Source organism: Magnolia sinica, chromosome 10 (assembly GCF_029962835.1).
Source record: "Magnolia sinica isolate HGM2019 chromosome 10, MsV1, whole genome shotgun sequence".
In the NCBI taxonomy this organism is placed as follows: domain Eukaryota; kingdom Viridiplantae; phylum Streptophyta; class Magnoliopsida; order Magnoliales; family Magnoliaceae; genus Magnolia; species Magnolia sinica.
In genome coordinates, this window is record NC_080582.1 from 76697680 (window position 1) to 76722859 (window position 25180).

Consider the following 25180-nt stretch of genomic DNA (forward strand, 5'->3'; position numbering starts at 1 on the left):
GACACCGAAAAAAGTAAACTGGTGGTTAGGTTCCTTAAATAATGAATAAGCAAGTGTACCAATATTTTCTCAATTGAATAAGAGGTTAAAAAGTTATAGGAAATGTATGACAATGTAATGTAGGGTTCATCCAAGAAAAGTGTTCTCCTAGCATGGTTACTGGTATCAAGTTTTAATATTTATATATAGGAGAAGTTTTAAATTTGGCAAAAAAATAAATAAGCAATGCATTTGAATGCCAATAATTTCTTTAATTTATAAGTCACTGTTAATTTACTTACTGGTGAAAATAACGCCAAGATAATTATGTTTGGATGTAAGCTATATAAGTTATTTATAGATAAGTTTGTTTTTGTATTTGAATGACCTACATGTTAGTTACAAATAAGAAACTACATATTCACATCAGTCAAAGCTTAGAGTAGGAAATTATTCCAAAATTAAATTGACACATAAGAAAAATTCGCACAAAGTATGACATTTTGTCAAACTCATCTAGATAAATAATTAAGCTGACTCTTAAGCTAAACTAATTATCAATTGGGATATAAAAATAGGCCAACATATTCAAGATACCTGTAATGTAGAACAATAACTTCAGATAAGTAACAAGGAAACTAAAGTTATTCATTTTCAATTCAAAATATATAGTAATACTGTGGGGGAGAAAAACATACAAACAAACCACATCAACCATCTTTTCCTCTTCATGCAAACTGGCACACGCGATATCGACCCACCTATATGTGGATTTCCGAGGAACGAGAGATAGGTGAAGTTTGCGAACCTTCCGCTCGTGGGTATCGGTCCATTGAAATCATTATATGAGAGATTCAGCCTATCAAAACTAACAGAACCCCCAAGCCCAACCGGAATCTCTCCAGATAATGAATTGTAGGAGACGTCGAGTGATTTGAGGTTCCGAAGCAATCCTAACGTGCCGGGAAGCTTCCCTTCGAGCAAATTATGAGAGAAATTGATCATGCAAGCGGAGATGCAGCCCTCTAGCTGAGGGAATATGATGCCATGGAAATAGTTTGACGATAGATCAATCTCCTGGACTGCTTCCATCTTGCTAAGCTCTAATGGCAGTGGCCCATTTATAAGATTGTGTGAAAGATTCAAGAAAATTCCCATATGGGTTAGTCCAAATATTTCTTTAGGAATTGCTGTTAATCTATTGAAAGATACATCCAACCTGTTTAAGGACTCGCACCTTCCTATAGAAGATGAGATTCCAGAAAGCTCGTTTTCTTGAAGAAAAAGATCACTGAGGAAGATAAGGTTTCCCAGACTACCCGGGACTTCGCCCGATAATCTATTTTTTGATAAATCAAGCTGATTCAACAGATTAATCTGTCCGATTGATGGCGGAATTGGGCCGATCAGCAAATTGTTGGATAAGATTAGCCATTGCAGGTTCTGCAATCGGCCTATCTCATCTGGGATCTTCCCATTGAGGAGGTTACATGATAAGTTGAGCACCGTGAGATTGGAGTGGTTGACTATGGTGGGCGGGATCGACCCGAATATCCGGTTGTGTTGGAGATGTATGCTTGATAAGTAGATCCCGAGCTGATCGATGGTGGTCGGCAATTGGCCTCCAAGGCCCATTCCCGCCAATTCTATGGCCTGTAGGTGAGTGCAGTTGGAAAGGGCTTTGAAGAACGGGGCAAGATTGGTGTTGTGATCATGGCTCGTGAAAAGGTTATTTGACAGGAGGAGGAGTTCGAGGAGTTGCAATCTGCTGACGGTTTCGGAGGGCAGTTCACCGGAAAGTCTGTTGTTCTCCACATCCAAGCATTTCAAAATGGTGCAATTTGAGAGCGATGGAGGGAGTTTCCCACTCAAATTATTTGAATATAGCTGGAGGAACATTAGGTCGGAGAGATGGTTTCCCATCTCTGGTGGGATTTCTCCGTGGAGGGCGTTCTCAGAGAAATCTATGTAAACTAATGATGTGCAATTGTACAAGATCGATGAGGGGATGGTACCTGTCAGACGGTTTACGTTGAGGTCTAGATAAAAGAGTTCAGAAAGGAGGGAGAGTGAATCAGGGATCAGACCGTGGAGGAGGTTCCCGAAGAGGTTGAGTTCGTTGAGGCGCCATAGGGAGCCCAGTTCTGGAGGTATGGGCCCCACGAGGTTGTTTTCAGATAGGTCTAGTAAGAGGAGCCCAGTGAGATTGGCGAGGAATGGAGAAAGCGGGCCGTGAATGCCGCTACGGTTGAGTAGGAGTTGCACCACACGTTGGTGCTGATGGTTGCACACCACACCTGTGAAGTTGCAGACATTGGATGAATTTTGCCAGTCTGCAAGAATGGATTGAGAGTCTTGGGTCATGGTGTCCTTGAAGGCTAGGAGAGCTGCTTTGTCAGTGAGAATTGTAGGATGGTGATGGTGATAGATCAATGGGTGGGCTGTCGTGTAGATTATAGGTAAAAAGAGTAGTAGACAGAATGTCTTCTTCATGGGTTGGATCTCCATGTCGATGGTGGCGATCATTTGTATGGAGAAAGCATCAGTGGCTATTTATCGCTTCCATGGCTGTTGCACCGAGTTTCCAGTGTAAGCGATCAGTGTAAGTTGTCTGATCTTCGTTGCGTCGAAGACCACTTATTTATATGGTTAGTGTGCATTAAATACTATCAATTTTGAGAGGTGGTCCCAACTCAGGATGACCGCATGTTCACAATCTGACGATTTTTAATAATCACATACATGGAAATTCAGTGTGAGTTGCACTGGGTTGAGGGGAGAGAGAGAGAGAGAGATTTCAATGGAGTTTTCTACTCAGGCTATGATTTGTTGTGGGACTTCGATTTTTGCTTTGCACGAGCGCGGCATTTTTATAAAGTGGGTGCTTATTCCTTTCCACGAGCTAGTGCGGCTTTTTTATGAAGTGGGTGATTAATCCTTTTACCATTTTGGAGCATTCGACACCGTTAGATTTGGATTGATGGAAAGGATCAGTTGTCTAGATGAAGGCTGGATTTTGATGAACCGTATTGCTGTCTGATCATTAGTCAGAGGGCGATAGGAAGTGAGCCACAGGTGATTGCACTACCTGTTCAAAAGTCTATTATGCTGGCGGACCTACTTCTTAGAATCAGTCAAGCAATCATCTATACTTAGATATTGCTACTCGTGTTTCAGAGGAGGGAGCGGATTAGGTGAGGCACCGGACTCACCAGAGATCGGTGCGACCCTAGCTGTCGGGCCAACCTTGATTAATGTATTCTATGTCCACGCGTCTGTTCGTTTTTTCATATGATTTTAACGCCTTATCTGAAAAATGAAGCAGATAGGTGGACCATGCCATAGGAAATAATGGTGATGGAATGTGTTCTCAGACTTTTAAAAGTCTTCAATGTTTGGAGTTGCTCGACCGGTCGAGAGGTTGGCTCGACTAGTCGAGGGTCCACTCGACTCAAAGTCCAGCGTGCTACTTATTTGAGTGTCCAGGGCACTTGACTAGTCAAGGGGATGACTTAACCGGTCGAGGTTACGCAGATTCTTGCGTAGATTTGGTGCGGACTGCATAAATTTAGAGTGGTTTTGTAAGGGTACGAAAGGAAAGTTGTCTAAACTCTAAATAGGGGTCCCTAGGGCTTTTCTAAAAAATTCCAAGGCTTCCTAAAGGTATTCTAAAGGGTTTTAGGGTTATCAAAGGGTGTAGCAAAGGTGAGATTCAAGGTTGTTCGAATCGGGTAAGTCTTCTCACTTTGTAATTTCTATTTTCATAGTGAAGATCTGTCGCTTTGTGCCGTAGTTTTTTCCCGCAAGGGTTTTTTCACTTTAAATCTGCATGTTCTCTTGTGTGCTTGGTGCTATTAGATTGCTATCCTAGATCTAGATCTGTGTGATTCTGCAGACCAAAATCCCAACAAGTGGTATCAGAGCAATCGTTAGGGCACAGACTTGAATCTGAGGGGTTAGTAATAATGGCCAGCACTAGGTATGAAATTAAGAAGTACTCAGGGAAAAATAATTTTGAATTATGGAAGACCAAGATGATGAGTTCCTTAATCAAGCAAGGCGAAGACGGTGCTCTTGAGGAACAAAAGTCTACTATGACTGATGATGAATGGAATATTCTTGATAAGAAGGTTTTATCATCGATCCGTTTATGTCTCACGGATGAGGTTCTCTACAACGTCATGAGGGAGAAAATTGTAGCTAAGTTATGAGCGAAGTTAGAGGATGTCTATACGAAAAAATCTTCTGAAAATCGTCTGCACTTGAAGCGGCAGTGGTATAACTTTAAGATGGCAAAAGGTGGAGATCTGAGGCTCACATCAGTAACTTTAATAAATTGGTTTGCAAATTACTGGATATGGAGGAAGTGATGAAAGATGAAGAACAAGCATATGTATTGTTGAATTCTCTTCCGGCGTCTTATGAGTCATTCAAGGACACAATGTGCTTCACGAATAAAACCCTGAGTGTCGACACCGTTATCTCAGCCCTTCAAGGGAAGGCTATGAGATAGCCTAACGTCGACATGGAGATATCTTCTGATGCACTAGTTACAAAGGGTAGGAATTCTAAACAAAGTACAGGTTCTTCAGGTTCTAGATCCAAATCTAAGGGCAAGGGCAAGGGAAAGGGAAAGGTAAAGTGTTGGAACTATGGGAAAGAAGGACATGTGAAGAAGGATTGTGAAAATCTTAAATCGAAGAGAGAAGATTCTAAGGCTTCGTACAGGGAGGCCAATGTTGCCACATCAGATGGATCAAGTAGATATGATAGTGATGTTTTGTCTGTGTCTTCACTCAGACGGTCATACGATGATCGTAAGGATGAGTGGATGCTAAATACAGGGGCATCTTTTCACATGACTCCTCATCGGAGTTGGTTCACTAGTTACAGGGAGTGCAATGGTGGACAGGTATTTATAGGCAATGATATTACTTGTAATGTTGTAGCTATTGGTATGGTGCGTATTAAGATGTTTGATGGGGTGGAGCGTACCCTGACTGATGTGAGACACGTTTCTAATTCAAAGTAGAATATGATTTCTCTTAGTGTACTTGAGGTAAAAGGATGCAATTACACAGGTATTGATAGTGTTCTTAAAGTATTTAAGGGGGCACGGGTAATCATGAAAGCACAACGACTCGGTAACATGTACAGGTTGATCGAGAGCATTTTAAAAGGTAGAGCTGTAGCGGATGTAGCGGATTCCACCTTTGCAATTGTGTGGCATGTAGGGCATAGCCACATAAGCGGGTAGGGCAGGAAGGCTGAGACGCACGAACAAGGATACAGAGCAGGTGGAGCAGCCACCTATGTGAAGAATCACACGGCATAATCGTCGAGTACCGGTGAGGTACATGGACGACTCTAATATCACAGGGGATTTATCTTCTATTCAAATGGCTCTAGGTGAGCCTGGTGCTGAGAAGTGAAAGGTGACTATAGGCGATGTGATAGATTCGTTATACCAGACCGACATATGGGGGCTGGTGGAGCTTCTAGTGGGCTATAAAGCAGTTGGATGCAGGTGGATCTTCAGGAGGATACAGCATAGATACAGGGCGAGGTTAGTAGCGAAGGGTTATGCTCAGAGAGAAGGGATCGACTTCTCAGAGATATTCACGCTGACGGTATAGCAGGTGTCTATTAGATCCATGATTGGCGTTGGTTCGCCAATTTGTGTCACGCCCCAAACCCGGGGACGGACAGCTTCCGTGATGCTCCGAATTCAGCACTCAACTTTCATACACCAAGTCCCGAGTTCGGCGCACCACAAGGAAGATTTTTGACTGATTTTTTTTATTTATATACATAGTAATACCTGAGCATGAAGATCCATGATCAAACTACCAAGCAACACTCTCCATCATGAGTCCCGATGGTTATAAGTATAATGCTTTACAAAAGATACGTAACGTCAACATTGCTAAATCGAAGAATAGATGCAATGCATCGAGAAAGCTAAGTCTTCCAAGCTACTCCAACCCTGAAAAAAATGGAAAATAAGAGGCTTAGGCAAAAAGCCTAGTGAGTACACACGTGTGTGCAGTGTGTTCTATATGCAGGCAAGATAAATATGCTACAAGGAAATCATACCACAGCCATAACCATATTACATGCATCCTTAATCACATCATCATCATCATATTGTCATGCCATAATTATACAATATCGGAAATACTGACAAGTCTATGAGTCATATAATATTAGAGTACGCAATATAAATCGGCATGTAAATGAGGAGTTATAAAGAGCCAAATATCAGATGTCGAGGATGCAATGCAATATATGGTGCGAATGAAATGACTATGCTGGAGTGAAGTCGGGATGGTAGTACGTAGTATCGCAGACTATAGGGTCTATCACAAAGGACTTCTATCCAAACTAGTCACATACCTAATTTGGATAGTCAGACTCAATGTGGTAAACTCCTGATCTCATGTTAGTCGCACCCCAACCGAAATCCTGGCCATTGCGAAGGTACACGTAACAAATAGTTGCGCACCACCAGCCCGAGTGGATAGTGAATGAATGAATGAATGAGTATGCAATCCTGCTCAATAAGTCCACATATCAGTACAGTTCATCTCTGGGATCATCACCGGGGTTTAGTACACTCCAAATAGCACTGTCTCTCTCCCAGCAGCACAGTCCAAGTGAGCGTAAGAAACCTCACTATCCGCCTGGCCAATAGTCTGCCAATACCTACCCGGCACGTCGATAGCGGACCCATTCATGAGCTGGTCAAACTCAGCCTAGTAATGCCCCCTACCCTCGGGCGGGTAAGGCCACACCCCCTTCCAACCGACCACGACACAGTGGGAGACGCGACCTCCTGGTATTCAGCACTCGGGCGCTCATATATCCACTCGGTCTCGATGTTGGGGCATCTCCTGGCCTCGGAGGTTTAGAAATTTTCACCGAGGGACATCTATGGCGCCCGTATGCTAGAACCAAATATTTTCGGTATCCCATCTAGCCATCCACGATATGCCTGTGGAGGCTACGGCCCTAATGTCGCTAGGGCACACAATGCAAGATGCGTGAGTCATACAATCCAGTCATGCATCAATCCTGCGCATACCGTGCACTCATGTGAGATAACCTCCGCCTATCAGGGAGTCTCATAGTAACATACTCAATGACATATGCAATAATCAACCACATCTCATAACGAACATACAGATGATGCGTATAGGCATGTATCATGATGTTATGCTATCATGTACTCGTAATCGGCATTGTCAATTGGAATCGGTGAGAATGGGCCTAACAAGGCCTAAAGGAAGGTCACAATGTGGACATTCAACCATCATTACCCGTTAATGTGGGCATTTAACCAACATTACTCCCAAGGAGTGACCCACATAAACATCAATACATACATCATGGCGAAATCACACATCACATTGGTCCTCATATTCATCGCTTTGAGTCTCTCACAAGGGCCACACATTCATCGCATTGGGCCTCACTCGTGGGCCGCATATACATCACATTGGGCCATATCATATGGGCCTTACACATCGCTATGGGTCTCGACACATGGGCCAAGAATACACCACATCAGGCTTCACAACCCATGGGCTTTAAATACACAATAGGTGGGCCCTACACATGGGCCTCAAATACATCACAATGAGCCTCATCATATGGGCCAGAAATATATCTCAATGGGCTTTGCTCATAGGCCATGAATAGATGGCTACACCAATTATGATAAGTCTTATACTACAACCACTTCACATGTCACATAGTTAATGGCTCATATTTGGTGCTGCATAGTTAAGGGCCAAGAGCCACGTTTCATCGTACCATTTACGGTTTAGCGATCACAACGTATAGAATCCAGGACCTTAATAGCATTAGCTTAGGTAATATAACTCTACATCACATTCAGTTAGTGTACAACTTAGTTATATGTGATTCAAGTGGCGGTATCTATATCGATAAGCACAAACCTACATTATTGAATGGCCATCAATGCCACTTGATTTCATACGGTTAGGTGGCCTTGTACGTATTTCACATTCATACAATTAGATGACTACGTATACTCCACCATTGCCTATGATTAGGCGGCTATATATACATCAAATACCTACATGATTAATGGACCAAATAGGTATATCACACCCTCACACCACTAGAGTCTACATATTTATTATAATTAAACATGTTTAAGGGTTTAGACACAAGTCACATGATCCTATTACTTAGGGCCATACTTTAACCAAAGTGCCAAGTGATCAAGGGCTGTCCATGATCAACCCATTTAAGGGATTAACCATCATTACTTTAAAAATTACAATACCAGTTTGTCATATGTTTAACACATGGAGATTACAAACTCTTGTTGAAGAGACCTAATGGTTGGCCCAAGGATACCACTGATGGGCCCACATGACATTCACTTAAAATGGGCCTTAACATTCTTGGACCCACAAATAAATGGAATTTACAATGAGTTCTATATGGTGGAGCTCATGGGGCTTTCCCATGAGGTTAAGTCGTATGTGACTCACTTAAGACTTAGGTCTACTTTGATTTTAGTACAAATCCTAAAATGATATGAGGAAGTGGATGATCCGCATGGATTAAATAAATACACTATGGTGGCCTTAGGTTGGATTCAATAGTTAAGTCCTTATTCTCACAGCCTTGTATTGTGTAGTCCAATTCAGGTTGAATTGACTGATCTTTGGGACAATGCCCTAGAGGGGACCCGGTACATGGGCTAGATGGGTTGAATATCTAATACATCATCAGGATGACCCATAATAAATTTTTAGTGATGAGAGTTCAATTTACATTATTTCATAATGAACGGCTATCTAATCATTGGATGGGCCCGAGTCTTGGTAACATACTGTCAAAGGGGCTGATAAAATAACTAAACGATGAGGATCTTGAATATAAATCATGTCATAACCATGGTGGATTAAGTGGCATAACACCTATATCAAAGTGGGCCATACCACACACAAGTTGAGAGGGTTACCCTCCCTTAAATATTCATAATTATTTTGTTGGGCCCGTAGAGGTGTGGTTCATAAATCCAGCCCATCCATTATGTGTGTCCCACTTGGTTGAGGGGTCAGACCAAGTTTCAGATACATCCAAATTTCAGGTGGACCTAACACATGATTTTACATGCTTGAGCTTTGAGTTGTACGAATGGTTCAAGGAGATCAAAGTTACATGGGTGCTAAAGTGATGTATTTATTATATCTACACCGTTCATCTATTTTTAGAGATCATTTTAGAAAATTATCCAAAAATGAATCATAACCAAAGATTATCTAGACCTCTCCTCAATTAGCAATTTGGATAATGATTTCACCGTTAAACCATTCATCGGGCCCACCATAACATTTATTTTCCACCCAATCTGTTCATAAGTTCATAAAGACCTGAATTAAGGGGAAAGACAAATTTTATATTGGTTCAAAACTTCTGACCCAAAAAAAAGTTCCAATGGTAGATGTTCAATCCTTTCTCCTTTTGTCGTGTGGCCGACTTGATAGTTAGATCTATCTTATTTTTCTTTCACGCCTTAGGTCAAGCTCACCAAATGGGTGGATGGTTTAGATATAACATATACCACATGATCATACCCATAAAATTGCTGGTTTATTCAGCTTCATAATTTTTTTTTATTTTTTATTTTTTTTTTGTTTTGATGGTGTGGGCCACCTGAGTTCCATGTATGGCTGAAATTTGAGGGTGGCCCATTTTTAAACGGGACCCATCAAATGCATGGTACTGATGTTCGACATGCATCAACGTGGGGCCTGTGATGGGGCCCACTTTCCTCCAGCGTCAGCAGCAGACGCTGACGGCGGCAGCATATATATATATATATATATATATATATATATATATATATATATTATTTATTTATTTTTTGTTTTCAAATATGTGGCCCACAACAGGACGATCCAGTCCGACTGTTGTGTGTGTCCCTCGTGGTTGATGGGTTAGTCCAAGTTTCAGATGCATCCAAATTTCAGGTGAGGCCCAGCAAGTGCTTTTATATGTTTTAGCCATGACTGCACATTATTTTAGATGGTGTGGGCCACTTAAGTTCTTTGTACGGTTGCTTTTTGGCGTGACCCATTTTTAAGAGGGGACCCATCAAATGCACGGTGTTGATGTTTGACATACATCAAGGTAGGGCCAGTGGTGGGGCCCACCTCTTTCCAACGTCAACAGGGACGCTGCAGCATGCAGCGTCAGATTGCTGTTTTTTTTGTTTTTTTTTGTTTCTCATAGATGGGGCCCACAACAAGACGATCCAGTCCATCTGTTGTGTGTGTCCCACGTGGTGGAGCGTTCAATCCAAGTTTCAAATGCATAAAAATTTCAATTGGGCCCCAGCAAGTACTTTTATATGCTTTAACATGTCTTCACATGATTTTTAATGGTGTAGCCCACCAGAGAACTGGATTAGTTTCATTTTTCGGCTCAACGCCTAAAATGAGCTGGGAAATTGGATGGACGGCATGGATTGAATACATACATCATGGGTGGGGCCCGTTGGGGACCCAAATTTCTTTCCTTGTTTTTCTTTCAAGCGGCAGGGGCGTCTGGACGCTACTTGCTGCAGCGTCCAGCCTTCCTCTCTCTTTTTTATTTTATTTTATTTATTTATTTATTTCTTTAGTGTACGCACGTGTGTGCACATGTGTGTTTGGCCAGCACAATGGCCTCACTTTGGGATGGTTTGGATGGCCTACAAAATTACAGTGGGGCCCACAATCAATGGGTCCCACATAAAGTCTATAAAAACATTGTTATTATTATTATTATTATTATTATTATTATTATTATTATTATTATTATTATTATTTTATATTCTCCCATGAATCCACACCATTAAACACATCATTATCACATCATTATGATCAACATCATCTCCACCATACAAAAACACAACAAAAACAAAATAAGAATGAATAGTGTGGGTGTACTCACCTTGATGAATTAGATGGATGGTTGAGATGGATGGAAGGGATGGAATTGATGGTTGAGATGGATGGAAGGTATGGGATTGATGGAGTTGATGGCCCACCAAGATCACTCCTCTCTCTCTCTCTCTCTCTCTCTCTCTCTCTTTCTTATGGAAAAAAATGGTGAAATGCTAAGGAATGGAGGGGCATTTATAAAGAAATGGATAAATTTTTGGTTAAGTTAAGCTGATGTGATTAATATTATCTTAGGCTAGGATTATGGTACTTAATTCATGCTTTGTAATTAATGGTGGATTAAAGGAGCGTGGGATGGCATGGTGTGGTGATGTCATGCATAGTATATGGCATGGAGAAAGGTTGACTTTTCATGCACATGAGAGAGAAGAGGTATGGGTATGTGACATCACATACATGGGTAGAGATTCTCTCACCCATGTGTGGCATGTGCATGTGTGTATGACATGTGTTGTGCACATGTGTGGAATGAAATACATGGTGTCATGTGCACATGAGACACTTATTATTCTTCACGGTGTATCTCACTAACAGATTATCATACCGACGAACGGGTGGTACCTCCACGATCGCGGCGATGGGGAGGTCGATATGAGATAGGTTTCAAGGTCTTGAGGTCCTGGTCAGTTGGGTGTGTACTATGAACGGCTAATCTAGGTCTAGCTAAGGGTGTCAATCATCATGCATATATGCATAGAAACTGGTACGGAATGGATTGGGTATTACAATTTGATCTTGAGCTAGAAGGATGGATGTAGAGTCTACACTTCTGTACGAAAAATTGGAAGAGTAGATCTACTTGAAGCAATCAGAGCGGTTCAAAGTTAAAGGGGCTGAGAAAAGACTTTGCAGGAGGTCGTGGTATGACCTGTTGCCTATGCAGTGGTTTGATTCCTTCAGGAATTGATGACATGTAGATCGCCAATTATGACATGTCTGAAATCAATGTACTGAAAACTTAGTTAAGTGGAACATTCAGGATGAAGGATCGGGGGGCTGCAAAGATGGTTCCCAGCATTGAGACTGGAAGAGGAGTGGGCTTTAGTTATCTTAAGCAGAATACCTTGGGTAGGTATTGATCAAGGAGGTGACGAACCATGTAAAGCCGGAGAGTGTTCCCTACGCGTCTCTCCTGAAGTTTTCCTCAGGACGTGTCCCAAAACAGATGAGGAAAAGAAGGATATCTCATGAGCCTTATTCGAATGCGGTTGGCAGTGTATGTCATAGTCTGGATTAGACAGTTATTTCATAGGCTATCAGTGTTGTGAGAAAGTACCTCGGCAAGCAATATTGGGTAGCGGTGAGATGGTAAGAACACTACATATTTCATTTTGAGAAGACAGGAGCAAAGGTGGTTGTACACGTGGATTTTGATCTGGCAAATTAACATGCTCACCTAGATCATTCCTGCAGAGAAGTTCAAGTTCTGTGTAACTTCTCTAGCCTTGGCGATGGCATAAAAGAAGGACGGAGGGTGCACAAGAAGCTATGATGCAGAGATAAGAGAAGAGGGCAACAAGATACACAATTGAAGATTGAAGACTTGGTGGAGATTGTTATCAGACTTTTAAAAATCTTCAATGTTTGGGCTGCTCGACCGGTCAAGAGGCTGGCTCGACTAGTCGAGGGTCCACTCGACCGATCGAGCACCACTCGACTCAAAGTCCAGCGTGCTACTTATTTGGGTGTTTAGGGCACTCGATTGGTCAAGGCCTCAACTCGACTAGTCAAGGTTACGCAGATTTGGTGAGATTCGAGGTTGTTCGAATCGGGTAAGTCTTCTCACTTTGTAATTTCTATTTTCATAATGAAGATCTGTCGCTGTATGCCGTGATTTTTTTCCGCAAGGATTTTTCCACGTTAAATCTGTGTGTTCTCTTGTGTGCTTGGTGTCATTTGATTGTTATCCTAGATGTAGATCTATGTGATTCCGCAGGCTAAAATCCCAATAGAATGCCCTACCATTAAAAACTTCTTAAAGCGCACGTTGTGTTCCTGTATTGTTTATTTGTCATCCAATCTGTTGATAAGGTCACATAAGCCTGTATATATGTCACGCCCCAAACTTGAAAATCGGGTTCATAAAATTCTCGATCGCTGAATCTGGCGCCGACAACCTCCATAGTACCCCATTCTCAGCTCCCGGCATCTATACACCAGGTTCCGATCCTGGGATCCTACAAGGATGATTTCAAACATGATTTTGATTCAATATAAGCATAACCATAAGCATAACCCACGAACAATAATCACAAGAACACCGTCACAAAATCCACTATGATAAAAAACTTTGAGCACAGTGTGTAAAAAAAGAAAAATACAAGGTAATGAAAGTAACAAAAACTTCAGAAGCTCGACTGCATGCTCCAATGCCGGCTAGGCTATGCGGTCAGCGTAATGCGGAATTATGCTGGTGAGTACATGAATGCAATCAGCCGTACCAAGGCTATGCGGTGCAGGATATGAATGCTATCAACCATAACACGGCCATGCGATGCGAGATGCAACTCAAGCATGTCAATCCTCATCATATATCAGTACAGTTCTCATTCTGGATAATCACCAGGGTTTAGTACACTCCAAATGGCACTGTCGCTCTCCAACCGCACAGTCCAAGTAAGTGTAAGAAACCTCATTATCCGCCTGGCCAATAGTCTGTCAATACCTATTTGGCACGTCGATAGCGGACTCATTCATGAGCTGATCAAACTCAGCCTAGTAATGCCCTCTACCCTCGGGCGAGTAAGGCCACACCCCTTTCTAACCGATCACGACATAGTGGGAGATGCGGCCTCTTGGTATTCGGCACTCGTGCGCTCATATATACACTCGGTCTCGACGTTGGAGTCATCCTCTGGGACCATCGGGTTTAGAAATTTTCACCCATGGACATCTATAACGCCCCGATGCTCAGTAAAAATATTTTCAGTGTCCGATCCTGTCATCCACGATGTGCCTGTGGAGGTCAAGCCCTAATGTCGCTAGGGCATATAGAGATCATGTCATACAATGCGAAGTGCATGAATCACACTACCAGTCATACAATAATCTTGCGCGTACCGCACCCTTATGAAGGGTAACTCCGCCTATCAGGGAGCCCATAAACAATATGCCCGAAGGCATATGCTATGATTAGTCACTCCTCATAACAGGCATACATATGATGCGTATGATCATGAATCATGGATCTATACTAAACATGTTATGTGGTGATGGGATCTGTTCATAACAAAGATGGGCCTATATGGCCTACACACTACAAGTATGGGCCTAACAATGGGCCCTAGGGAGAGTGACAATGCAGACATTTAACCAACATCATCCTTACAATGTGGACATCAAACCATCGTTGTTCCTAAGGCACGGCCTGCCATGAACATCATTACATAGACCAGAAACGTCACTACAAGAAAGAGGGTTTTTAGCGACGAAATTTTTTTCCGTCGCTAAAAGTGACTTTCAGCGACGAAATAAATTTTCGTCGCTAAAAGAGTATCTTTAGCAATGAAACTTTTAGCGACGAAAATTTTCGTAGCTAAAAATCGTGGATGAGCCTTTTAGCGACGAAAATTTTCGTCGCTAAAGGCTCCAAACATTTTTTGACGATTACTTTTAGCTACAAAACTTTTCGTAGCTAAAAAACGTGTATGGGACTTTTAGCGACGAAACAGTTCGTCGCTAAAAGTAATTTCGTCTGAAAAAGGTGGCCCTAACTTTTAGCGACGAACCAAAAACGTCGCTAATAATTTTTTTTAGCAATGAACATTTTCGTTACTGAAAGTAATTTCAAGAAGAGTTTTAGCGACGAATATTTTCGTCGCTAAAACATCTATCTGAGTTTGAAAATTTTGGCCCGGACTTTTAGCGACGAACCAAGACCGTCGCTAATAATATTTTGAGTGACGAAAAGTTTCACGAGTGGAAGGAATTTCTAGAAGAGTTTTAGCGACGAATATTTTCATCGCTAAAAAACAAAAATTTTGGCCCTGCCTTTTAATGACGAACCAAGACCGTCGCTAATAATTTTCCCTCTCTTTTAAAAATTTTCCCGCTAAGAGTTTAAGCAACGAATATTTTCGTCGCTAAAAGAGTTGTGAAAATCTTAGCCCTGACTAATAGCGACGAAAAATTGCGTCGCTAAAAGTAATTTCCCGCTTTTTTAAAAATTTTCCCGCTAAGAGTTTTAGCAACGAATATTTTCGTCGCTAAAAGAGTTGTGAAAATCTTAGCCCTGACTAATAGCGACGAAAAATTGCGTCGCTAAAAGTAATTTCCCGCTTTTTTAAAAATTTTCCCTCTAAGAGTTTTAGCAACGAATATTTTCGTTGCTAAAAAATAGAAATTTACTTTTACCGACGAAACTTTTCGGCGCTAAAAGTGTTTTGTATTTCCATTTTTGGCCCTGACTTTTAGTGACTTTTAGCGACAAACCAAAACCGTCGCTAATAATACTTTTAGCGACGAAAATATTTGTCGCTAAAAGTAATGTTGCTTTTGAAGATAATATAGGAAATTTGAAATTTTTGAGAAAAAATTTATAATATGAGAAGTTTTTTGAGATTTTGAAAATAAAAATTCTAAATTTGTATTTTAATTTTTTTGAAATATTTTATAATAAAAATGATATTTTATTAAAAGAGTAAAAAAATATACATTTTGGAAAAAATGTTATTTTTAAATGTAAATTGAAATTTATCTGTGAAAAATAAAATTACTAAATTATTAGGGAGATCCACTAATTGAAGCTATAATCAACTCTTTTTGGACAATTTAATTAGTTCAGATTGAACAGTAAATAACTTGAGATGTTTAAATCAAATTCACCAATTTCTCCCAAATTGGATCACCTGCCCTCAAAATTTGAAATCTAACGTTCAAATCCTTGAATTTGGTAGAAAAAAAATGAAGAATCAAGCATTTCTCACCTCTTGGCACTAAGTTGGTCCGATTTGAACAAAAAAATGGAGCACAATGCAAAAATATGACAATGAGAAAAACTTTGACAATGTTTGAGAAAACTTTGAAAACAAAATGATGCTTTTGGAAAAAAAAAATCAACATTTTGAAATTTTTGAGGAAAAAAATTAAAATATAAGAAATTTTTTAAGATTTTGAAAATAAAAATTCAGAATTTGTATTTTTATTTTTATTTTTTGAAATATATTATAATAAAACATCATGGTGATCCATGGGTTTGCCATATCCCGGGATAAATTCATCGAGTTTGTTTGGCTCGTTTGGCATATCATGGGATTTTACCATCCCATCCCTCCTAATCCCTCTTAATCTGCTTGGCCAAACAAGCCCTGAATGTATTTGGTCTATCCATCCATCCATTTTTCAGTCTAATTTAAGGAGTTGAGCCCAAAAGATCAAGTGGATCATATCACTGGAAACAATGGAGATAATAATTTCCACCGTAAAAACCTTTCTAGGCCCCACAGTGATTTTATTTGTCATCCAACCTGTTCATAAGATCATACAGACATAGATGAAGTTAAAACACAAATATAAGCTTGATCCAAAACTTCCAGGGCTCCCAAGAATTTTTCAACTGTAGATGTTCAATTCAATTGTATCCTGTTGTGTGGTCCTTATGAACATTGGATATGCCTCATTTTTAGTCTCAATCCGAAAATTTATCTGTTAAAATTAACGGATGGAGAGGATAAAATACATAAATTATGGTGGACCTCACGGAGTTTACTCATAGTGAGTTACTCACTACGCAATCCGCTTCAATGGTAATAAGCTATATGGGCCAATAGAAGAGTTCAAAAATCAGGCAAATCTAAAATTCAAGTGGGCCACACGTCAGACAAAACGGGCAGGATGGAACATCCACCATTGGAAACTTGGCAGGACATCGGGATGATATTTGTGCCCATGGTTTTATTTGTGTGGTGATAACCTTATTAACGGTTGAGATGGTGTATAAATATCATAATGGGTTCTAGGAAGTCTCAATGGTGGACGTTTCCATTCTCAGTATTTCACTCGGAGTGGCCTAACTTAGTTTTGAACCTGCCCGATTTTTAGACCCTATCCCATTACGAGCTTGAGAAAATCATGAACAAAGTGGTTTTGTTACTGCATTTCTGTGGGCCCACATAGCTTCTGGTCACAAGAACTTCCCATGATGCATTTCGTCATCCATCTCTTGGCATGCATTTTGCAGTGAGGATTTTGACAACTCACGGTGCCCCTTATCAGCATACATTGCTGGGGTGGGTTTTCAATATGTTTTGCTTCCTAAACTATGATCTCCCCTGTTTTTGTTATAATCATGCCATAGATGCTATGGTAGCAATGCTTCATTGTTGATCCTAACCTATCATGCTTGGATTCGAATATGAGCCATTTGATCTTTAGTTCTCAATGTTCTAAATTTTCTGTCCTAGACAATCATTAGTTCAGCGAATGCTTCTTATTATACACTAGAATATGAACAATTTATTTCATCATCTAAGATGTATTTCGAGTTCTAAACCCATCCTCGATGGCTATGGTATGGTGGGCACCATTCTCTATCAAACCCTTATAGCAACTGGCGCAGGTATGGACGTGATGAGGTCGATCACTGTCTTCCTCAAAGTGGATAATTATTCCAATTCCATGAAGTTTTTCTATATTTTTCATAAAGATTCCTCGAATCCACAAGAAAAAATAGAAATAAATTCTAGTAAATTCAAAAATAGCTTAATTGATGATAAAAAAATGGAATTACATGGGTTTTTAATTGTCACTTGCACAATGTGATTCTTTACAATTATAAGCAAACCATGATAATCCTAACAAATGGATGAATCGAAATGTTGATTGGACCTATTTTTGTGTAAATGATCTTGACCGTCCATTTTTAATTCCATTTATCGAATGGTCAAATTTACTAAATCAGTGTGATATTTTCATGGTAGTTCTTGAAATATGGATTATACCTGATGAACCGTATTGATCAATGGTTTGGACTGTCTATGTTCTGAATAAAAATGGGTACACTATAACTAATTGTGTTCGTAGGCACCGGAGCATTTCTAAATAAATAAATAAAAGAGTCCTTGTGGAGCAACAATATTTATGGGAGATGTGTTGGTGTTCTCTCACATAAAATTTTTTTTTTTAAAAATTAGGGCTTGATACCAAAAATGAGAGGTATATAAATCTCAGGTGGACCACACCACATGATAACAATAGTGATTGGATATCCACCATTAAAACCCTCCTAAGGTCCATTGTACTTTTTATTTGACATCAAATCTATTGATTAGGTCATACATGCCCGGATGATGAGAAAAAGAAATATCAGATTGATCCAAAAATGTATATGGCCCCCAAAAGTAACTTAATGGTCGACGCTCATTCAACACTGTTTCCTATAATGTGGTCCAGTTGAGATTGGGATATACCTCATTTTTTGTCTCATACCATAAAATGATATGGAAAAATAGATGGACGGCAGGGATGAAACACATACAACATCGTGGCGCCCACACAACACCGACAACCAGCCACGGGCGTTGGTGTCAGCGCGAGTAGAGAGAAGGAGATATACTCTCCTCTGTCTCTCACTCTCTGTCTCCTCTCCCTCGCGCACCCTCTCTCTCTCTCTCGGTCTCTCACTCTCTGTCTCCTCTCCCTCGCGCACCCTCTCTCTCTCTCTCTCTCTCTCTCTCTCTCTCTCTCTCTCTCTCCGTCCCTCTCAACCGCGCCCTCTCTCTCTCTGTCTCTCTGTCGCTCTCTCTGTCTCTCTCGGTGCTCTCTCTCTCGCGCATCCTCTCTCTCTCTGTCTCTCTCGGTGGATCGGTGGACCGTGACCGGGTATCTCTCTCTCTCTCTCTCTCTCTCTCTCTCTCTCTCTCTCTCTCTCTCTCTCTCTCTCTCTCTCTCTCTCTGACCGTTCTCACCGTTGACGAAAATCCCCAATTTCTCGATTTTGGGATTCGAAATCCCTAATTTCTGGATTTGGGATTCGAAATCCCTAATTTGCCTGTATGGGATTCGGATTTGAGGATTCAGAATCGAAAATCCCTGATTTTTTGATTTTTTGGGGATTCATATCTGAAAATCCCTAATTAACAGATTTATTTGGGATTCATATCTGAAGTGGACGCAATGTACTTTAATTTGATTCTTTAATAATATCTGTTGATCTGTGTTGCGTCATAATGAGTGGTGTACCTTAGCAAGCAATTTTTACCAAGGTGGTTTTATTCAATGCTAGCATGCTTTCAAAATTGTTTTTTTGTTTGTTAGCCTTTCCCCCCATTTACAGGTTCAAATCAATCTGTTGTATAATGACATTGGTTCTTTAGGTCTTTAAGAATATATTTTCCTTGAAACTGTGGCTATTTGGCACAAATAATTTTGAGCAAGAATCACATATGTCCAGCCTTTATTCATATTTCAGGTATATAGGTATGCTGTCTGATGTTCTGAAATCTCAACATGAGGAAGGGGAAGCTTACTTGTCTGAAATTGATGTTTGGCTTTCCTCCTTTTCTTTACATATCTTCAGGTAAAAGATGATCTAGCTCCATTTGTTTGTGTGCCCGCACACATGCAGGAAGGAGTTAGAAGATGTGTTGTCTATAGATGATCTCGAAAGCCTTAAAAACTTGCCAATGGCTAGTTTTGAGTCAGAACTTTGGAAAGTAGTTGGCCAGAATCGTTTGCCTGAAACAGACAGAAGAAAGGTGATACTTCTTGTTTGATAACTGTCATTCTCATTTACATGCTATGTCGTATCCCATTAAGACTGAGAAGTCAATCTCAGCATTATTAACCTTGTGAGGATGTTCATTATGATTTTTGTTTTTGTGTATTTGCTAAGTTGTCCATTTCATTGTTCAAGTGAGCTTGCTTTGGAAGCTTGTTAAAGTTCCACATCCTGAAAATGTAAGAGCTCAGGAAGTGCTTGTGCTCTTCCTTCTGTCTACTGGAATCAAGAACCCAAGTGTTGAATTGGGTGCAAGCAGTTTGAAGTCGAAGAGTGCACTACACCAAAATCATAATCATTATTAAATTCTTTTTTTTTTTTTACAAACATCATGTCAGACTTCTTTTTTACTCTGTTCCATTTTTCTGTTTGATTTTTTATGTCCAGAGATACAGGTTCATCAACGAAAGAATTCCATTGATACATTGCTTGCCAAACAGGCTGTCCTTGTGGATATCTGTACTATGGAGGTTCAAGGGTGGACCTCACACCCCCCAAGTTCAATTGGATATGTTAGAATGGAAATATATAACCATAGTTTTTCTTTTCGATGTTTTCACAGCTGTACGGATCTACGGCACCATACAGTTATAAGTAGATGGTACTTCAGCAAATTGTCTCTAAATAATTGATATCAACTGAGTCCTCTTTTAGAGGTTGTATTTCAACCATAGCAGATCCTGTCAATAGGCTTAATATATAAAGACCCATGCATCTGTTATTCAAGAAACATGGTGGAAATCAAAGCCTTTGGTAGTATTAAATGACCATAAATATCAGTCAGGTGGTATTCCGTAGTTGCATATTTTGAGGAAAATGCTCAACCAGGTTCTTTAGAGATGGTTCAGGGAAGATCACTTTTTGTTTTCCAATAGGCTTTGTTGAGCTGTATGTATGGACTTCTGGAGTAGACTATGATGATATTTTGACTGAATTGAGTCAGTTTTCTTGTTTCCTTTCATAGATTTGATTTTCTATTGGCGTGATGGCTTTAGAGCCTCTTTGGTGCAATGCCTTAAGAGTTTTGTGGCACAATTCCACATATTTATCTTTTTATTTGTTGTTTTGTCATTACTGTTGGCTGTTGCTTCATGGTAGATTTGTAGTCAATGTCTAGTATGCAGCCTGAAATTCGGAGAAAAAACTCTGAAAAGATTCCTTTGCATGTAACTGTTAAAAAAAGATTCCTCTGCATATGAGATAAAAACAGAGAGGGGCTCCACTTCATCCAGTGTAGGGTATATGAAAGTGAAAAAACCAGACATTGGACATTAGAGAAGTAAACTTGCTTTATAGGGCCTTCTCTTGTAAATGGTTAGGTAAAATTTTGATCCTGTGTGAATGGTTGGGGCTACCAAGTATGTTGCGAGGAGAGTTTGGTACAGAAAAAACATTCGCCATCATATAATATTCTTCTGGAAGGCTGTTGGAAAAAATTATAATGATTTTTCTGCAAGTAATTTTTCCAACCTGCATTTCCCACCCCTGAACATTTCCCCAAGGAAGCCTTGAGAAGTGAATGAGATGTTCTATGGCATCTCCCATCAACATCTGCCTCATCAGATGATTGTCAAGCCCAACTTCTTTCCCTTCTGAGTCCCGATTAGAATACTCATAACCATGACAAATTGGAAAGCCATCCTTAGTAATTTCTCATTTCCATTGTATCATGATCCGATCATTATTGTTTTGTGCACATTGGCTTGTCTTTTGGACACCTTGTGATCTTTGCCGTGATGCAGGGTGGCAGACAAGGACTGGGGAGCTGATTTTAGGAAGCTGTCTGCTAGTGCAGCTCTTGTTGGCCTTACTTTATGGTTTGACCATATGCAGGCAAGTCTTCTTTCACTAGCTACATCACTAAGCTTTATTTATTGTCAAGGAAACCAGTGGTGGATGATGAAATGATTAAAATCATGCTTTCTTTAAACTAATGATATCTATCAGAACATCTTCTCTTGCATTGAGAATGGCCTTGACTTGATGCTTTTATCGTCCAGAATCATGTAGATCTTGCTCATCTGGATGATATTTTTTCCCCTTTAAATATCTTGGAGCTGATCTTTTGTGTTGCCTTGCAAACTTTACAGGTATCTTATTATTTTAACAATCCAGATGTCACAGAGTGATTTTCAAGGTTCCTCCTGCCCTGCAGATATGTTTTTTTTTAATCTCATACTGCAATACATCTTAAGTAGCAGTTGTTGCCAATGGAATGATATGCATGACTAGGACCCTATAATTATGATCATGATACCACTATGTGCAGGAAAAGGGTTTCAGCTCAGGTGATATCTTTATCAAAAGAGTTGTCGCCAAGGTAGGGGACTTTGTCGATGTGAGTTTCCCCTCCAGCTAATTTTTTTAAAATCACTTTCATTGATCAAGAATGATTCAATATGCATTTGATTCCATACTTCATTTTCTAATGCTAAGCATCGGACATGCATGTGTTTTGCCTTTTGATAGGTTCGTGATGGAAAATTGATGGTGAATGGAGTAATCCAAGATGAAGATTTCATTTTAGAGCCACTTGAATATGAAATGGATCCTATGGTAAGTTCTCCTTTTGAACTTTGCAATATATATAACTTAAAACTTGGCAAGAATTTTCAGATTGTCTCAACGATTTTTTTTTTTTTTTTTATAAAAAGAGAGGAAGAAACTAGATCAGTTTTTGGTGTGTTGCTCATGGGAATTCAGGAAGCAATGGTTCTGTGCAGATTGGTTTTTAAAAAGTGATGAGCTGAAATGCTTTGAAACTTTTGCTGACTTCTTGTAACTGATCCTTGACCTAACATGTATGATGACTGAAGCAATCATGCTGCTGAAATGCTTTGGAACTGTTGCTGATGTCTTGTAACAGATCCTTGACCTAACATGTATGATGGGCAAAGCAATCATACCACCTAAATGCGTTTAACTTATTTACTGTGAGTTGTATCCGGATTATGTGTAATGAGTAGTATTATGAGTTTTGACTAGGAATTATTTTGTTAATAGGCCTTTACTACATAACCGAGAGCAAATATTAGACACTGATTCGGAACTAGAGAGTTAAAAGAGGAGGAAGTTGATCATGGGATATGTATCATTCATTTAACAAAACTTTGCTTAGTTTTTCATGAACTCGTCCTTTTCTTGACTTTGTTTGAGAGTGATTCTATAGGCCACATGAAGTGATTTTTTTGCAGGTTCTTTGGGTGATTTGCTAATCAATCTGTTTGGTAAGATAACCTGCAAATCTATCAGTTGTGTCCACACCACTGTTTTGAATAGTGTCGTAGCGTAGCGTAGCTACGATGCTAAAGTTAGCAAATAGCGTAAATCCCTTGTGGCGTATGCTATAGGGGTCGCAGCCTATGTAGCGTCATAGTGTACACTAGGTTTTTTTGTATTTATTAATGATAATTATATTTTGTATTTAATACTTGATTTCTTTTCATACTTGTGACTTAGTACTCAAGAAAAAGAAGTACCATGGCATACCATAGCATTCACTCGAAACTAAACAGCCCCTAAAGTTTTTCTTATTTATATAATATGAATGGCGCGTTTCCTAATATTTTCTTGTTTACTCCAAACCTTTGCTTAGTTGTTCCATGTAATGGCTCAATAGGCCCCAAGGTTGAGGGTTTGAGTTGGTGCTAACACCATCAAAACTTATTTAATATGAATACAATCAACTAAAAACTTTGTAAAATTGTCATGCGATTCTTGCATAAAACATATCTAGATTCTAGACATGCAGGCCCATTTATAGAAACCCTCTTTATGAGCAGTTTGGATCCTTGAAATTGGAAACTAAAGATTTGAGTATAAATAAGTTTTAGTAAAATATTTCACTTTATAATTTACCAAAATCCACAATCTTGAAGGGCTAGTGGTTTGATGCTTCGACATAAAATAAGAAACCAATCTGTTCATGGTTCATGATATATGACTTGTGAGAGAAAATAGGAATAAATGGAATAAACCTGTAGTGGAAGACATGATCCATGTGACAATTGGAAGCTGAGGCAATTATTACACCATATCTTGATCAGCATGCCTGTAGATGTGTGGCATAGTCATTTCCTGAACTCAATCCATGTCAGGTAACTTCTTACATGTATCTGACCAAACTTAAACATGATAACTTTTTCCACATTCCTCTAACCCCAAAACAAGCATAAAACCAACTCCACTTTCTAATTTAGGAGATGCATGGATGAGAGGATCTCTACCCTATGCTTCCCATCTTAGTACTTCATGCTCATCTTCTTGCTCTTTTTTTAATATTGAAATTTGGTCTCTGATAAAGTACAGCTAATTGTTCTCATGATTTCGAATCAGTATTTATTTAAACAAATTGGATGTCATTCCTATCTTTGTTCTTACAGCAAGATGCATTTTTATTTTCTTTTATTGCATGCTCTTATTTTCTGCTTGTGTGGTTGTCATGAAAAGCGGGATGCTGCCACTGCTCCAAATGTTGGGGATCGTGTTCTGTATGTTATTATTAAAGCTGCAAAAGGTGCCAAGGTAGTTGGTTATGTGATGCTTGTTCTTTGTGAGTTGTTTTTTCCTGTGTTCGTTGGTAACGCTTTCAAATCCACTGGTTCATAATGAAACAGGCTTATGAAAGGTCGGAGGATCCTATCTTCGTGCTAGAGAATAACATTCCAATTGATTCCCATTACTATCTCGAAAATCAAATTAGCAAGGTGTTATTTGGTATTTCCTTCAAGATTTACTTCACTACTTTCTTTGATTGACCTGGTTATTGAGTATTTTCCATGTTACAGCCGCTTTTGAGAATATTTGATCCCATTCTGAAGAATGCGGAAAAGGAACTTCTCCATGGCAGCCACACAAGATCAGTTTCCATTTCAATTCCTTCAAACAGCGGTATCATGAAATTTGCTAAGAAACAACTTTGTTGCATTGGCTGCAAAGCTCTAATCAGGTAAGTTTCCTACATTTGCTAAGTTATGGTCCTAGTGCATAATTGTCAATGTATCGTGTGTATGACATTCACCCCCTCCAATAGGTTGGTCCGGCCATGAAGATCACCTAGCACATAAATCGGGTATATCCACTCATCAGATGTGCCACACATGTACTTTGGATCGGCTGAGCGGTTGTCCATGTTTTTTGTGGTTTGGCCTACTTGATTATTTGATCAACCTGAAATTTGCATCAGGTGTTTTCATGGAGGTGCCAACCTTTTTGATTGGTTGGATGTTAGACACGCTTGAAACATTGAATCTTATGTGCTGGTTGGTCAATAACCAATAGTCCAACTAGTTGCACATGAGACCTCGTGTGTATCATCGTCATCATCATAGCCTTCCCTCAGGTATTTGGGTCAGCTTTGTGAATCTCATTTCACCAATCAATCCTAAGGCTCTATGCTATGCAACTGAACAAGCCTTCATATACTTCCTCACCACCTTGATCCAAGACCTTTTTAGGTCTTCCTGTCATATTCTTTTTGAGGCCTTTCAACTCCTAT

General features: G+C 39.8%; 2 protein-coding genes across 2 annotated transcripts; one reads left to right on the forward strand and one right to left on the reverse strand.

The window, feature by feature from the left end:
* Nucleotides 1–567: 567 nt before the first annotated feature.
* LOC131217608 (putative leucine-rich repeat receptor-like serine/threonine-protein kinase At2g24130) lies at nt 568–2505 on the reverse strand. The gene is made up of 3 exons (XM_058212548.1): nt 788–2505; nt 686–740; nt 568–576 (listed from the first exon to the last, which is right to left on the reverse strand). Exons 1-3 carry the CDS (start codon nt 2503–2505, stop codon nt 568–570), a joined length of 1782 nt encoding a protein of 593 aa, XP_058068531.1.
* Nucleotides 2506–21944: 19439 nt separating this feature from the next.
* LOC131217609 (DNA polymerase delta catalytic subunit-like) lies at nt 21945–24728 on the forward strand. The gene is made up of 5 exons (XM_058212549.1): nt 21945–21971; nt 22153–22239; nt 24133–24207; nt 24300–24389; nt 24471–24728. Exons 1-5 carry the CDS (start codon nt 21945–21947, stop codon nt 24633–24635), a joined length of 444 nt encoding a protein of 147 aa, XP_058068532.1. The 3' UTR covers nt 24636–24728.
* The last annotated feature ends 452 nt before the right edge of the window (nt 24729–25180 follow it).

Excerpts from the sequence above, each read along its gene's own strand:
- LOC131217608 (XM_058212548.1), bottom strand. The coding sequence starts at position 2,505 with ATGATCGCCACCATCGACATGGAGATCCAACCCATGAAGAAGACATTC. Across the intron at positions 741-787 it reads CCGATACCCACGAGCGGAAG|GTGGGTCGATATCGCGTGTG; the intron begins GTTCGCAAACTT and ends ATCCACATATAG.
- LOC131217609 (XM_058212549.1), top strand. The coding sequence starts at position 21,945 with ATGTGCAGGAAAAGGGTTTCAGCTCAG. Across the intron at positions 21,972-22,152 it reads GGAAAAGGGTTTCAGCTCAG|GTTCGTGATGGAAAATTGAT; the intron begins GTGATATCTTTA and ends GCCTTTTGATAG. Across the intron at positions 24,208-24,299 it reads AAGCTGCAAAAGGTGCCAAG|GCTTATGAAAGGTCGGAGGA; the intron begins GTAGTTGGTTAT and ends ATAATGAAACAG.